Raw genomic sequence first — 14,778 nt, 5'->3', positions numbered from 1 at the left:
CTCGGAAGTGAGAGAGACTGTGAGAGGGTATGGCATTGAAAGAGGCCAAGAGTTGGCTTGGCATTGAAACTTATAATATGAGGCTAGTGATAGAGATTTGATCTGAAAGTCAATAGGTTGCTTGGTTTCAATTAGTGAAGAAGAGAAAGGTCGACGGCAACTATATAGGGTAAGACCTAGGAAAGGTGTTGGGTATGATAAGAGAGAGAGAGAGGAGGGAGAAAACAAAAGTCTTGATGATGGTGCAGCCGCCATCCTCAAAAGTTATTAAGGAAGGTGGCTGTGCGGCGGAGTAATGTATTCTCTAAATTAATGATAACAACTCGTTCCGATACCAAGTTAAAATAAAGAGTAGTATTAAGTGTATTTATTAAGGATTAATCACTCTTTTACGTATCCTTTTCAACTTAAAATATGTATATTTTTCAGGTTCCAATGTACATTTTGTATCCTTATATAGTGTTCTAAACGCACTCATTAACATTTCCTTAAAATAACAGATGACAAGAGCAATCACATTAATGGTTGTTATTTGATGGGATACGGATTGCAAAAAGTGTATTTCTATTTGATGGGGCACTCATTAATATTTGATTCAATATCTTGTGTAGGTTCTTATATTGGGGAAAGAGGAAAAGTAAAATCCAAAGAAAAAAAATTAAAAATTAAGGAAGCGTAATTAGGATATATATATATATATATATATATAAACTAGAAAACTAAATCAGAATAATATATTCAATTATGTATGAAAGCTTTATATGTGGCAGTTTGTCCATTTGTTTTTAGATTACCTTAGGTAGTGCTTGCTTTTTATGATGAGGTGCAGTTATATAACAAATGGGCTTGGCACTTTGAAAACTTTTTATTTTAAATTCATCTGTCAAAGTTGTGATGGGTTAATTTAATTTTTGATCACTGAAAGATATTCAATGTTTTATTTTCGTCATGATCGAAAAAATCAAACGTTCCAAATCAATCATCCGAAATTTTTTTTTCTTCCACTTTGGTCCCTCGAACAGAATATGGGGATTTCGGGCGGCCAACCAGCTTATGTGGTAAATTGACCAGACGAAAGCTGTTAATATTTGCAAACGTGGCATGATGACAATGTTGACTACCCTAAATTATCATAATCTACCTGAGCGATTAATGTGGAAAAGTTTTTTTAGATGACTGACTTGGAGCATCTAATCTTTCGATAACCAAAAGAAAATCTTAAATATGTTTCGGTTGTGACCAAAAGTTGAATCCATCCAAATATTGATCAAGTTGGCGTCCATTAGTTGACTAATTAATTTGCACGTACGCTCCAAATCCAAATAAATGTTAATACCAGTAGTATGGTCATGATTTTTTTGGTATGTTTCGAATGTACCAATGAAGTATTATTATATTTAGGTGAGCACTTCTTTTCTTTCGATTGTTCTTGTTATTGCTATATTATTATTCATTTATTTGTGTGTTTGGGAGGATTTGTTGTAAAAAAAAAATAGAAATAGAAATAGTGTGGTTCATTCATTGCCGGGTGGCAGGGGTCTGCTGTAGTAAAAACTACAGCAGACCCCACTATAGGTGATTTGGATCACAAAACTTTTTTATTTTATTTTGAAAAAATTATAAATATGTAGTTTATGATCTAACGAACCCAGCGATATATTTTTTGTTCGAAACAAAAATCAAATTCATCTTGATCCAGACATCGAATGTTTTGAGTTTATATCCGACGGTCTAAAATTGTTAAGCATTTTTCATATAGCATATGATTTTTGTTTTGAACAAAAAAAATATCGTTGAATTCGTTAGATCATAAACTACACATCTATATTTTTTTCAAAATAAAATAAAAAATTTTTTTGTCTCAAATTACTATTACAGTGGAGCCTGATGTAATTTTATTACAACAGAACCCCGGCACCCCTTCATTGCCATTGGTAGCAAAAAAACGGAAGGCATTTGTCACATCCCATGCAAGGCATGTCCCATCAAGTTTCAAGACTCTCTTATCATCATCATATTCATATTAGTCATGACATTGGGCCATGCATGTCTGTTATATATATAAAGATTACATAAGAGACTAATATAAGGATTCATGTTTACATCATTAATTTGAAATGAGAAATTTTATCTGCACATCATATAAACACTATCTTTACACTACTTTTTAATTTTTTTGTAGTTTACATAAATATCTTACATACAATGACATATTAACCCTTAAACTAAAAATTTAAGGAAAAATCATACTTTATGGGATGGGGGCTAGAATCCATTAGTTGTTGAAATTCCTAAAATTGTTCAAATCAGCACCATTCATTCAATCATATGAGCATGTCATGGACACCTCAATATAATTAAATTACTTTTTTATCCACTTTTTCACATATTTTACATTTTTGCTTGGCCCTTTTCTTCTACCTTTTTCATGCTTCTCTCAATCTCCCCTGTTTGTCTTTTTTGTCCATAAGCTCAGTTGATCTGTGCAGCCAACTGCGGTGACAAACACAACAACAAATCCGATTGCGTAGATCGTGCGACAAACACAATAACCTCCGGATAATCAACGCCATTCACCGAACCGGAAAGCTACTCCCTGGCTCATCCCACCTTCTCCGAATTATGGTTGGAAATGGAAGTGGTCAACAGATGAACCCCAAAATCAATTGGGAGATGACGGAGGCGTATTTGATCTCAGACGAAATCTCCGTCATCATTCCCGTTCGAGTAATGATCGTAACCCATAAGGGAAATCACCAGAAAACCTTGTTTTGAATTTGAAACTCAGTAATCTATCATCGTATTTTTTTCATATAAGAATTCACCTTTTTGTTGATAATATTTATGGTTAAATCATTTATAATAATTTATATGTAAAACTAATTTTTAATAATTTATTCATTATTTGGTGGGCGCCTTGCTAATATTTCTAATATTGAATAAAATAAGGGTAATTTGGTCTTTTTATTATAATTTTGTGTGTAGAGTTATAATTTTTTGGTGTAAACTTATAATGTTTAAAAAATGGTGTAAAGATAGTGTTTTTATGGTGTGTAGATAAAATTTCCCATTTGAAATATGTGGGATCCAAAGTAGTGAATCTCACTTATCATCTCATTTATACACACCATTAAAATGTAACCCTTATTTTACATCCTTACATTAGACTCTTATGCGAGAAATCCTATATATATATATATATACTCTATCCGTCCCATTTTCTTTGTCATTCTTTTTAGTTTGAGTTGTCCCAAAATTAGTGTCAATTTTTTTCATTAATTAATAATTTTATTGTTGTATTTTAAAAATACTCTTGTTACTTTAATTACCCATGTTTTAAGGGGAAAAAAAGTACTTTCATAAATAAAGATAAATTTAAAATAACATGATTATTTTGTGTAATTGAATGCATTAAATGATGTCTCTTTAAAAGGTTAGATTTTTAAAGAATAATAAACAAGTTGGGAAGAAGGGAGTATTAGCCCAAGTCAATAACCTATCAGAATTTATGTGACATTCAACTAAAATGTCACAATATGCATATATATATATATGGTACGTGTCTGTCCCTGAAGCCCCTTCAACTTGAAATTAAGACTAGTATTTATGACCCAGAAAATGATAGACATATGAGCAACATATATGACACTTCACACTTGGCACTGTCTCTTGTTTTTCATGGCAGTTGAGAAAATGATGACAAGGATATCTAATGTAAGCCAGAGTATGCAAACCCCATGTCCCGTGAAATTTAATTTTGAAAACAGAAGAGAGGATGGGAGGTAGTGAGATAGTGATCCCTCATAATCATTTCGCGGGACGTTTGCTGGGGCTGTCTTGCTAGCGGGCCCACCCTCTCAGACTGTCCCATCAAATACTTGAAAAATTGGGACGGTAAGAGCATCCACAATAGTAGTAATATATTACAGCACTTCAAAATCATTCTCTCTCTTCTCCTCTCTCCTATGTGACACAATTTAATTGGATGAGCGGGTCTCATAATAAACACTATTCATCAACATTCCATAAATTCCAACACTCTATATTCATTTTCTCTATTTTCTCTCTCTTCCTTTTCATCACCTCTCTCTTCCTTTTAATCTTCTCTTTCTTCATTTTCATCACATTTCTCTTCATTTTCATCATCTCTTCACTATTCATCAACTATATATATACTCCAGCTCTCAAGTATCATTTTTCCACAACTAAATTTTCAAGTGTCATTTTTCACCCATTGTGTACATGTAGCGCTATATTTATCAAAAAAGTAACATTTCAAGTATTTAAAATACACACCATTGTACCCATTGTAATGATATAGCACTATATTTATCCAAAAAGTATTGTTAATAATGTTAAATATAGCACCATTGTGGATGCTCTAACGTCCCAAAACAATAAATTTCAAATTGAAGTTTGTTGTAAGCATTTTGTAGCTTTTTTTGGCATGACCCTCATTCTAAAAAGTCTCAACTCTTTTTTTAAAATTTTTTTTCATGGGACCCACGTCTTTGACCTTTAATATTATTTTGTAATTTAAATTTTCTACATTAATATTATTTATATATAAATATTTTATGTAAATATTATAAACTTTTTTGATAAAAATTATGCTTAAGCTTAGTTATTTTAATTTATCAAATTATAAATTGTTTATTTGTAATTTTTAATAAAAAAATTTAATTTTAAAATTTTAAAAATACAAACAATATATATTTTACACAACTTAACCGCTTAGCACAATTAACAACTCTACCAAACCCATCGTAACTTATTTCATAATCATTTCGTGGGACGTTTGCTTGGGCTGTCTCGCTAGCGGGCCCACTGTCTCAGACTGTCCCATCAAATACTTGAAAAAGTGGGACGGTAAAGTCCCAAAACAATAAATTCCAAATGGGAGTTTATTGTGAGCATTTTGTAGCTTTTTTGGCATCGGCCTCATTCTAAAAAGTCTCAACTCTTTTATTTTAATTTTTTGCGTGGGACCCATGTCTTTGACCTTTAATATTATTTTGTAATATAAATTTTCTACATTAATATTATTTATATATAAATATTTTATGTAAATATTATAAACTTTTTTAATAAAAATTATGCTTAAGCTTAGTTATTTTAATTTATCAAATTATAAATTGTTTATTTGTAATTTTTAATAAATAAATTTAATTTTAAAATTTTAAAATTTTAAAAATACAAACAATATATATTTTACACAACTTAACCGCTTAGCACAATTAACAGCTCTACCAAACACCTCATAGCTTATTTCATAGCTTTAAGCTCAGTTTTTTTTCACACCTTAACAATTAGCTTTAAAAATCAATACAACCACTCTGTCAAACACATACTATCAGCCTGTTTGACTGGACGGCTCCACCATGCCAAACAGACAAAAATCACTAGCAGATTCACTGGCTCAAAAGAAGGAGCTTCTTTTGTAGCGGTAGAACCGCTGCGGCTTTTATTTTTTAAAACTTTTTAATGTGTGGGTCCCACATTTTTTATATGAAGTATTATTATTTTACTCATGGGATCTACCTAAAATTAAAGTTTTACCTAATAGATTTTTAATATAAAAATTGTGTTTAATGATTTAAATATAATTATATTTTAATAAAAAATATAAATTAATTATATTTATGCATTTATAATTAATATAACAGTAAATTTTTTATTGAAATAAAATAATTTAAATTAAAAAATACAAATAAAATATACTTTTAAATTAATAATTATACTTCTAAATTAGTAATTATAATACTGATAAATATCCTAATTTTTATATAAAAATATTAATAATGTATACCTAAAAATAATATAAATAAAAAATATATTTATTTCATTAAATTTAATATTAAATTTACTGACAAATTTAATATAAAATTTATAAATCTAATATTATAATACGTTAATTCAATAGCTTTTCTGTTAGCGTCAGTTTTTAGTTCAACAAACACCTCAAAGCATATTTCATAGCTTTAAGCTCGGCTTTTTTTTTCTACAATATTTTCGTTAGCATTGAAAATCAATCTTTCCGTTCTACCAAACAGAGCTTATATCTATAAGAGTTGAGTTTGAAAAATGAATATATGGAATCGCAGGTTCTGGACACAGCATTAAACTTCAAATAAATCCTTATGTAGCAGCCTTTTAATCCTGTTGGCTCAATGGAATCCCACTTGCAGCTCCATACATATATACATATATGTGTGCATGCATATACATATCTACTACCCAGTATTATATAATTAAGATCTTTCAATTCTGCAACCCTTCAGATAGAATTTAAGGCGTTTCAATTCTGCAGCCCTTCAGACTGACTCAGCTGCTAAAAATAAAGGCGGTAAGTAACCAACATGCATGGCTCGGTTTGACAGAGTTTATTTGCTGTCAAAATAAATTAGTTTATAAGTTACAAAAAAAAAAGTTAATTTATAACTTGTGAAATAAGTTATTAGATGTTTGGCAAAGTTTATAACATAAACTAATTTATAAATTTTTTAAAAACAAGTCTATATATTTAAATTTAATTTAAAAGATAAAATAAAAAATTATAAACTCTAAAATAAGTTTCAATTTGAAGTTTATTTTTTTGAGCTTATTAGAGCTTATAAACTAACTTTAAACTAGCTTATGTGAAGTATTTGATAGAGTTTATTTTATAACTTATAAGCTTTGTGCATATGGGAAGGACAGACTCATGTGTTTGGAGATTATCATGTATGATATGACCATATCTTAAATGAGTTACTCGTGAAAAACAATCACACATATACCTACACCCTGGTATGATCACTCTTCTATTTACAGACACAATGATCACTCTTACAACTTCGAATTTAAGGCACAGTTGATGACGACTTACAAAAGGGTACAACCCAATTCATAGCCAGTGACACTCTACATGGTACTTTTTTCACCGGAATATCTGTCGCATTGAATATGATCATTCTCATTCATCTTGAATCTTGATTCAGTTTATGTGTGTTGTCCGAGTTTATCCCAGGACAGAGTTATTTAAATACATCTCGGTATTGTGTGATGTTTGTTCTTTGACTTTGTAATTTATCTGTTAGGGTTAATAAATTCTTAAGCTGCTAACGCGACTGTAGGTATAACGTTATGCATATATATACCAATTAGTTCTGTCAATTAATTTTGGTCGGGGGTCATTTGATAAAAGGAAAAAGTTTAATATATAAGCTAATTAATTAATTCCATAAGCATGTATGCAAGCTAATTAGTTACTTAAATTGCTGATTAAATCAATCAACTACTGTTGCTCTATATAATGTGTATATAGTCATTATCAATCACAGGTAAAGGTTTTCATATATTAATTTATTAGTCGGCCGGCTGAATTGATTAATATATATATATACACACACACATTGAATTTACATATACTAATAATATTTCATTGCCTAATTAGGAGGACCCATGCAAGGTCAATTAAGATTTTATAATCTTAATTACTTGAATATATCTGATATCGATCTTCCATGTAATATAATACAATATATTGCAATTTGGTCTGCAACTACTCAATAAACCTAATTAATTAAGTAGTATACATAGCTTAATCTTAATAACTTAAAAGACATTCCAGACTTACATCCGAGCATGCATTGACTAGTCAAATGTTCATCTGATTTTTTGCACCACCGTTTTTTCCACTCCGATGACTTCGATTGGCCGCTGGACAGCTTAGCTGGCAGGCTATTCTTCATGCAGTACAAGAGGTAAATGATAACGATCTCTGTAAATTTTAGGACACTCAATATTAAATACTCCATCTACCTCTAAAAAGAAAAAGAAAAAGAAAAGTAGTCCACACCTCTAGTTTCCTCTCTCTGATCTTAGGATGCCCTTTATAGATATTTTCTTTTTAAACATATATACATGATTTCTGTTCCTAACCATCAACAACGCATTTTCTTAAAGTACAACATCCTATAATAACTCTACAGTTAATAAGCATGCTTCTACAAGAGCATTATTGGGATGTGTGACTTTCTGGGAAGACAAAGCCGTGTGGACCCCATATATTTATGGGAACCGAACAACTCAAAACCAACAATATTGTTAATGTGTATCTGGGTTGAAAATTCTAATATTTATTGTGATTAGTTTAATAGGTATTTTCTTTTATGGTTGTTATCCCTGTAATAATCAGCCGAATGCATGGTTGGAGAGATTGACGCCTCACATGGCAAAAAAGTTATCGTATGCCCCTGAAAATAAAGTTATTACAAGCCATACTTGGTATTCAGATGTTAAGAGTTCAAAGGAAACTTGTCTAAAACTAGGAGAGTGGCTTGCTAACAACAAGAGCAAGAACAAGCAACTAGAAACAAGCACCTCTTTTAGCTCGGAAAGGTGGAGCCCTTCTTGTACGATATTCATATATATTACGTACTTGATGGTGCATGACAGTTAATTTTGGTCAAGTAATAAACTATTTATTTATATATATGTATTATTATTTTTGAATAAGTCAATAACGACGGCAAGTGCATGTGTATAATTAAAAAGTATATATATATAAAATTAATCCCTACTTGCCTTTTGTGGCCCCTTATTGATGTCAAGGGTTCTTAATTGCCAAGGTAAAATTAAAGCGATTGGACACTGCAACTACAATTATATATACATTTAACGAGAGTGTGAGAGAGACTTTTGACTGGATCGGAATGTTATAATTGGATCAGCTCAAGGGTTGGTATTCTTTATATACTATAGAATAAGACCAATATCTTCTTTTCACGTATAGTTGTGAATTAACTAAGAAGCTAGCTTAGCTCATTTAAAGAAATTGATAAACAAACCCCCCTATTTTAAACCCCTCCCCCTAGGTTGTCATTATTTATCTTGTCATGTCATGTCTTTTCATCATGTCTCATCTCATATACATACACATATATATAGATATATACATACACACACATATAGGACAGAGAATATATATATACATTTATTAATTTAAATGTTTTGATTAAGATTATTTGTTTGCTTTTTTTAATTATTATTATTTTTTTAATTTTTGTGTAAAGAAAAGAGAAATTATATTTTTTTGATATTAATTTCATAATTTTGTAAGACATAGATAATAATTTATTCAAGTACATGAATAAAAGCTTCAGATAAAGATTTGATGAATCCATATGAGTGCATGTACGCATCTAATCGTTCCGCATACGGAGTCGCCCATGCAGCTGCACAAGTATGTCTACAGTGAACCCATTCGGGTGCACAAGTATGTCCAATTTATAGCCATATATGTACACATGTATAGTCAGAGAATATATTCTCTGTCCTATACAGAGAATATATATTGAGTTGGAGTCCATGAGAGAGTGGTGGATTGAATACATGAACGGTCAAAAAAAGGGGCTGGCGAGTTTTACGATGCAAGGACCACTAAGCAAAAGGTGATGTTTTTTTACAATTTCAAATCATTGAAAAGTCATTCAACGGATGAGATTGGAAAAAATCATTAAAGTAGTCTAGAGAAGATAGGGGGTTGAAAGTAGGGGGTTGGGATAGTGCTTCCCCTCATTTAATCAGCCATTTCTATATGTATGTGTGCGCGCGCGCGTGTATGAATACAGAAACTTGACAAGAAAGAGCGGCCAAGTTGGTCAAATGTAAGATTATTTGTGAAGAGCAACATTATTATTTGATATGAGATTAAAGATAATATCGATGAGATAAGTAATGCAAGGCAGTTGAATTCATTAATTGATTTATATGCAACAGTTGCCAGTTGGGTTTGTGCCTTCGCCACGTGTTCTCAATATATATAATTAATTTGTTCTATATAACAAAAATGATAATATATGTGTATATAACTATATATATATAAAGGATCTGTGGGCGTGTTAGCTGCAGGTATCCTGAAACCGTGCCTTGTTTTGGTAGGCATAAGTAGAACGTGAACAACAAACTCCATCAAAGTATGAATAATAATAAGAGCTTGAAAGGAGGAGATAGTGTGAGTATTGATGCAGAAAAGCTTCAGCAGGAGCTTCTCAATATGGGATTCGGAGGTTATGCCAATTCTCTCTCTGCTCGCCAAATGGAGTCTCTCTCTGCTCTCTGTGACACCTTATTGCCCTCCATTGATGTTGCCGATGAGGATGTTGTTGACTCCTCCCTATCCAACTTTTATCGAACTTCCGCCTCCATGGCTGCCACCCCTCAACGTGTAAGCTACGTTTCATTTATTCTTTATTTTATTTTCCATCTAAATATGTGAGAAAATCCAAGTCCTACTCGCATCAAATATATTATCCGTTTTCCGTTATCCGGTTTTCATGGATGCATCGAGAACGCACAATTTTGTTCTTTTTGGGTCATCTCACTTAATACTACTCAAACCAATATGATATTTTAACAAAATCTAACTTTTTAATCTCCGACACTTGTCTTGATTTGTTTTAATTCTCTTTAATTGTTTTACTTGTAACACCCAACTCGAGCCGCAGCCACAAGTCTCTTGGTTCAAGTTTTGAAAGTACTAGACGAGCTATAGAGTGGCGAGGTGGTTAAGTCTTTCTGTCCCACATTATCCAGGGGAAGATGTAAAGTATGGTATATAATAGGCTAAACTTTCAAACTAAACTAGTATCAAGCGTTTTTTCTTGGAAGAGTTGCGTTGATCCCATTAAAACTCGATAGTTAAACGTGCTTTTGCGAGAAATATTAGGATAAGTGACCTCATGCGAAGATAAAGTTGATTTCTTTTTATTTTATTTTTTTTGATATGCTTGTTTTAGAAGCAACTCTAGTTTTTGTTGAGGAGTTTTCTTTTTACACTAATAATTGTGTAGAACTACTTACAACGACCCTTTTTTTAATGTTATAGCAGGTAGCAGATGGCCGATATAATGTATAAGTCAACCCACAATTATTACTTCTTTTAAAAAAATACGATATGTATCTGCGTACGTGTCTTACATAACTCCACATGTACACTTGAGATCATAAATAATCTCATATTTTAATTTTCAAATTACACAAATTTAGGTTTAGGGTCGGGTGGGGGGTCACATCCATAATAACCTTTGTTTTTATCTCATGCACCTTATTAATATGTTAAGCAAGCAGTTAGCAGTTATCTCAATTGTTAAGTTGGATGCACAGAATTCAAATATATGCATGGATTTTACATGTCTAATGTGATGCACATGAAGTTCTGTATGTATAATTCAGTAGTTGGGATAACTGGGATACAAACTGTTGAGATCTGATCGATTAATTACATATTGAACAGGTAGGAGGGTTGATAAGCGAGAGAATGAGACATCCAAGAATATGGTTGATGAAAGTATGTCTATGGCTGCTTTCCACATGCATTGGAACGCTGATACTGTGCGGCCGACACAGCTTTTCCACTCGCTTTCCATACGTGCACAGTTTCGCTCGCTTGCCTCCTCACAAGCGTCAACAGATAACGCTCTCCTGGTCTCTCAGCTTCTTCTTTCATTTGAGGACTCTCTTCTTGGCCATCAAGCTTCTCACTCTTCTTGTTTTCTTCACTCAGGTCCCCCTCTCTATTCCATCTCAATATTTGGGATAGCAAGAAAAAAAACTGTAATTTTGAAAAAAGATTGGCTAAAATTATTCCACCAAATCTGCACCATTGAATGATTGGGTGCGGTATTGTCAAATCTAATGCAATCATGCATTAAATAGTGGTGATTTGATGGAATTGGCTGGACTAATTCCAACCCCCTATCCCGTAATTTTCTTGATAACAACATACATCGGATACAGCTATTAATTTCTGCATAAATGCCACGTGGCTGGGCTTCTCTTAACCTGGGCCCAACTTAATGACTGGAATTATCTGGGCTAATTAATGCTACTAGGCCAGGCCCAGTTATACCTTATCATGTCATAGAATTAGACTAGGGACTGATGGGCTTTTTAATTACCACACCCGCCAGCCAGCTCCAACATCTGATTGTACATTCTGACTCGAATTGAAAGCCCACTTATGTACTCTGTTTTCTGATTAGACCTTAACTGCGTTCTTATGCATGTCTTCTTTGCCAACCATAATCAATCAGTAATTTAATTTCAGGTGGATGAGAAGAATGAGAACCTCTCATGGAAAGCAATTGGCTACACTGGACCTGACCCAGATTTCAGAAAAAAACCTAGGACACCGCTCAAAATTGTGCCACTAATTTCCAAAGATGAAGAGCTAAAATGCAAGGGAGATGCTGATCATCACAATCACAATGACCAGTCCTTGCTCTTTGGACCTCTCTATAGAGGCCTCATTGACATCAAACTTCCTACTAACTTTCTTGCAGAATCCCTCCAACAATTCGGATTCCCCGTCTCTGTTAATAGTCCGAAAACCGCCATTGCCAACCCTTCAATGGTTATTCAATGTGATGCTGTAGTTGTTGGTTCAGGCTCTGGTGGTGGTGTAATTGCAGGTGTTCTTGCCAAGGCAGGTTACAAAGTTCTGGTCTTGGAGAAAGGAAACTACTGCGCAAGAACCAATCTTTCACTTCTTGAAGGACCTTCCATGGATCAAATGTACCTAAATGGAGGTCTTACGGGAACTCATGATTTAGGAATTGTCGTACTTGCTGGCTCTACTGTTGGTGGAGGCTCTGCAATCAACTGGTCAGCCTCAATTCAGACGCCAAAGCATGTTATCAGTGAATGGAGCAACCAATGCGAGCTTGAGTTTTTTGACAGCAAATTGTACAGAGAGGCCATGGATATTGTCTGTGAAAGAATGGGAGTCCAGTCCGGAATCGACGAAGAAGGATTCAACAATGAGATTCTAAGAAGAGGGTGTGAAGAAACAGGTTATAATGTCAAAACCATTCCTAGAAATTCCACATCCGATCATTACTGTGGATGGTGTGGTTTTGGGTGTAAAGATGGAAGGAAGAAGGGGACAGCAGAGACTTGGCTTATGGACTTGGTGGATTCAGGGAATGGTGCAATCCTTCCTGGATGTGAAGTAATTAAAGTTCTACAGAAGAAAAGAAATGGCAGGAAGACTGCAACTGGAGTTGCCTTTGAGTTTGATAGCAGAAGAGGGAAAGAAATGTGTTTTGTGGAGTCCAAAGTGACAATTGTTGCCTGTGGAGCTCTTAGTACTCCAGCTTTGTTAACAAGAAGTGGCCTCAAGAATCCCAACATTGGTAGAAACCTGCATCTCCATCCGGTCACAATGGCTTGGGGTTATTTTCCAGACAATTCCGAGTGGCCAAACAAAGAGAAGAGAAGCTACGAAGGAGGTATAATGACAGCAATGTCTAGTGTATTCCATGATTCCGGATACGGAGCAGTGATACAAACACCTTCATTGCATCCAGGTATGTTCTCCGTCCTAATGCCATGGACATCTGGTTTGGACATCAAAAAGAGAATGACCAGGTTTTCCAGGACTACCCATATATTTGCATTGGCGAGGGACAGAGGATCAGGAACAGTGAAATCTCCAAGCTCAATAACCTATCAAATGGAAGATCTGGATGAAATGAACCTTCAGAAAGGACTGGGGAAGATATTGAGGATTCTAGCAGCAGCAGGGGCAGAGGAAATAGGAACACATCATTGTAGAGGGAAGACCTTGAATGTGAAGAAGGTAAGCTCAAATGAGTTCGAGAGGTTTGTGAAAGAGGAGAGTTCAAGGCCACTGAGAGATTTATCAACACCAATATGTTCAGCACATCAAATGGGGAGTTGCCGGATGGGGGTGGATCCGAAGAAGTCAGCAGTAAATCCGATGGGAGAGACATGGGAGGTAGAAGGACTTTTTGTTGCAGATGCAAGTGTGTTTCCAACAGCTTTAGGAGTGAATCCAATGGTGACTGTGCAGGCTATTGCTTATTGCACAGCACAATCTGTTCTGGAAGTACTGAGGAGGAAGAAAAGTAGAAGCTAATTAAGTAACCAGTATGAATCTATCTCATGCGTGACTTCATTGGATCAAAAGAGAGGCAGAGGGGCTACACTAGGCTTTTGTACCACTCCGTACCACTCCAACTAGTGATTCGGTCTTCAAATATATATGTACTTAGTAGTATATGTATATATATATAATATATTATACATGCAATAAATATATGCTTAAGTATATGTGCAACAAATATGGATATATGAGTATTTTATTTATTATTATATTATATTAATTTTTATGAAAGTGCTCTAAAAATTCTGAATAATATAACAGATTTATAAAATGCTTAAATAATTTTTTAATCTTTTTTATGGCATAAAAAATACTTATCCTAATAGTAAGGAACAATACATAAGAATAATAATCTTGATATTATCCATTCTATTATTGTTAATATTAAATAAACATATTTATATCTTCTAGTTATATATTTATATATATTTGATCTTGTACATAGTCTTTAATTAGCTTTCATCAATTTTAATATCTATTTATATTAACCTTTTGGGGTACTTTATGAGACCAAACATCAACATGAATATTCATAAATAAATTTTCTTCTTGTAAAATGACCTTAAAATAAATTTGTTAAAACTTTTCAACTGATCAAAATGCATCAGCCCGCTCCAATATCTAATTAATATGAATGTTCAAGAAACAATTGTTGCCTTTCTAATTAATAATCCCACTTTTCTGCTTGTATTTTAAAGCCAAAAGGAAAGCATCTCATATTTAACACAAAACAGGCCAAAAATGGTAGACAATGTTGGTTCACATCACATGAAAATCAAACATTATCCATTAATATGGTTTTTGAAATCTAATATTTGTTAAAAAAA

General features: G+C 33.1%; 1 protein-coding gene across 1 annotated transcript; it reads left to right on the top strand.

Moving 5' to 3' along the window:
• Nucleotides 1-9,891: 9,891 nt before the first annotated feature.
• On the top strand, nt 9,892-14,013 carry LOC119996141 (long-chain-alcohol oxidase FAO4A). The gene is made up of 3 exons (XM_038842674.1): nt 9,892-10,210; nt 11,279-11,548; nt 12,092-14,013. Exons 1-3 carry the CDS (start codon nt 9,962-9,964, stop codon nt 13,922-13,924), a joined length of 2,352 nt encoding a protein of 783 aa, XP_038698602.1. The 5' UTR covers nt 9,892-9,961; the 3' UTR covers nt 13,925-14,013.
• The last annotated feature ends 765 nt before the right edge of the window (nt 14,014-14,778 follow it).

The sequence above is a fragment of the Tripterygium wilfordii genome, chromosome 4 (genome assembly GCF_013401445.1).
Source record: "Tripterygium wilfordii isolate XIE 37 chromosome 4, ASM1340144v1, whole genome shotgun sequence".
Taxonomy (NCBI): Eukaryota; Viridiplantae; Streptophyta; class Magnoliopsida; order Celastrales; family Celastraceae; genus Tripterygium; species Tripterygium wilfordii.
Note: the sequence above shows the minus strand (reverse complement) of the source record. Positions and strands in the feature narration are given on the sequence as shown.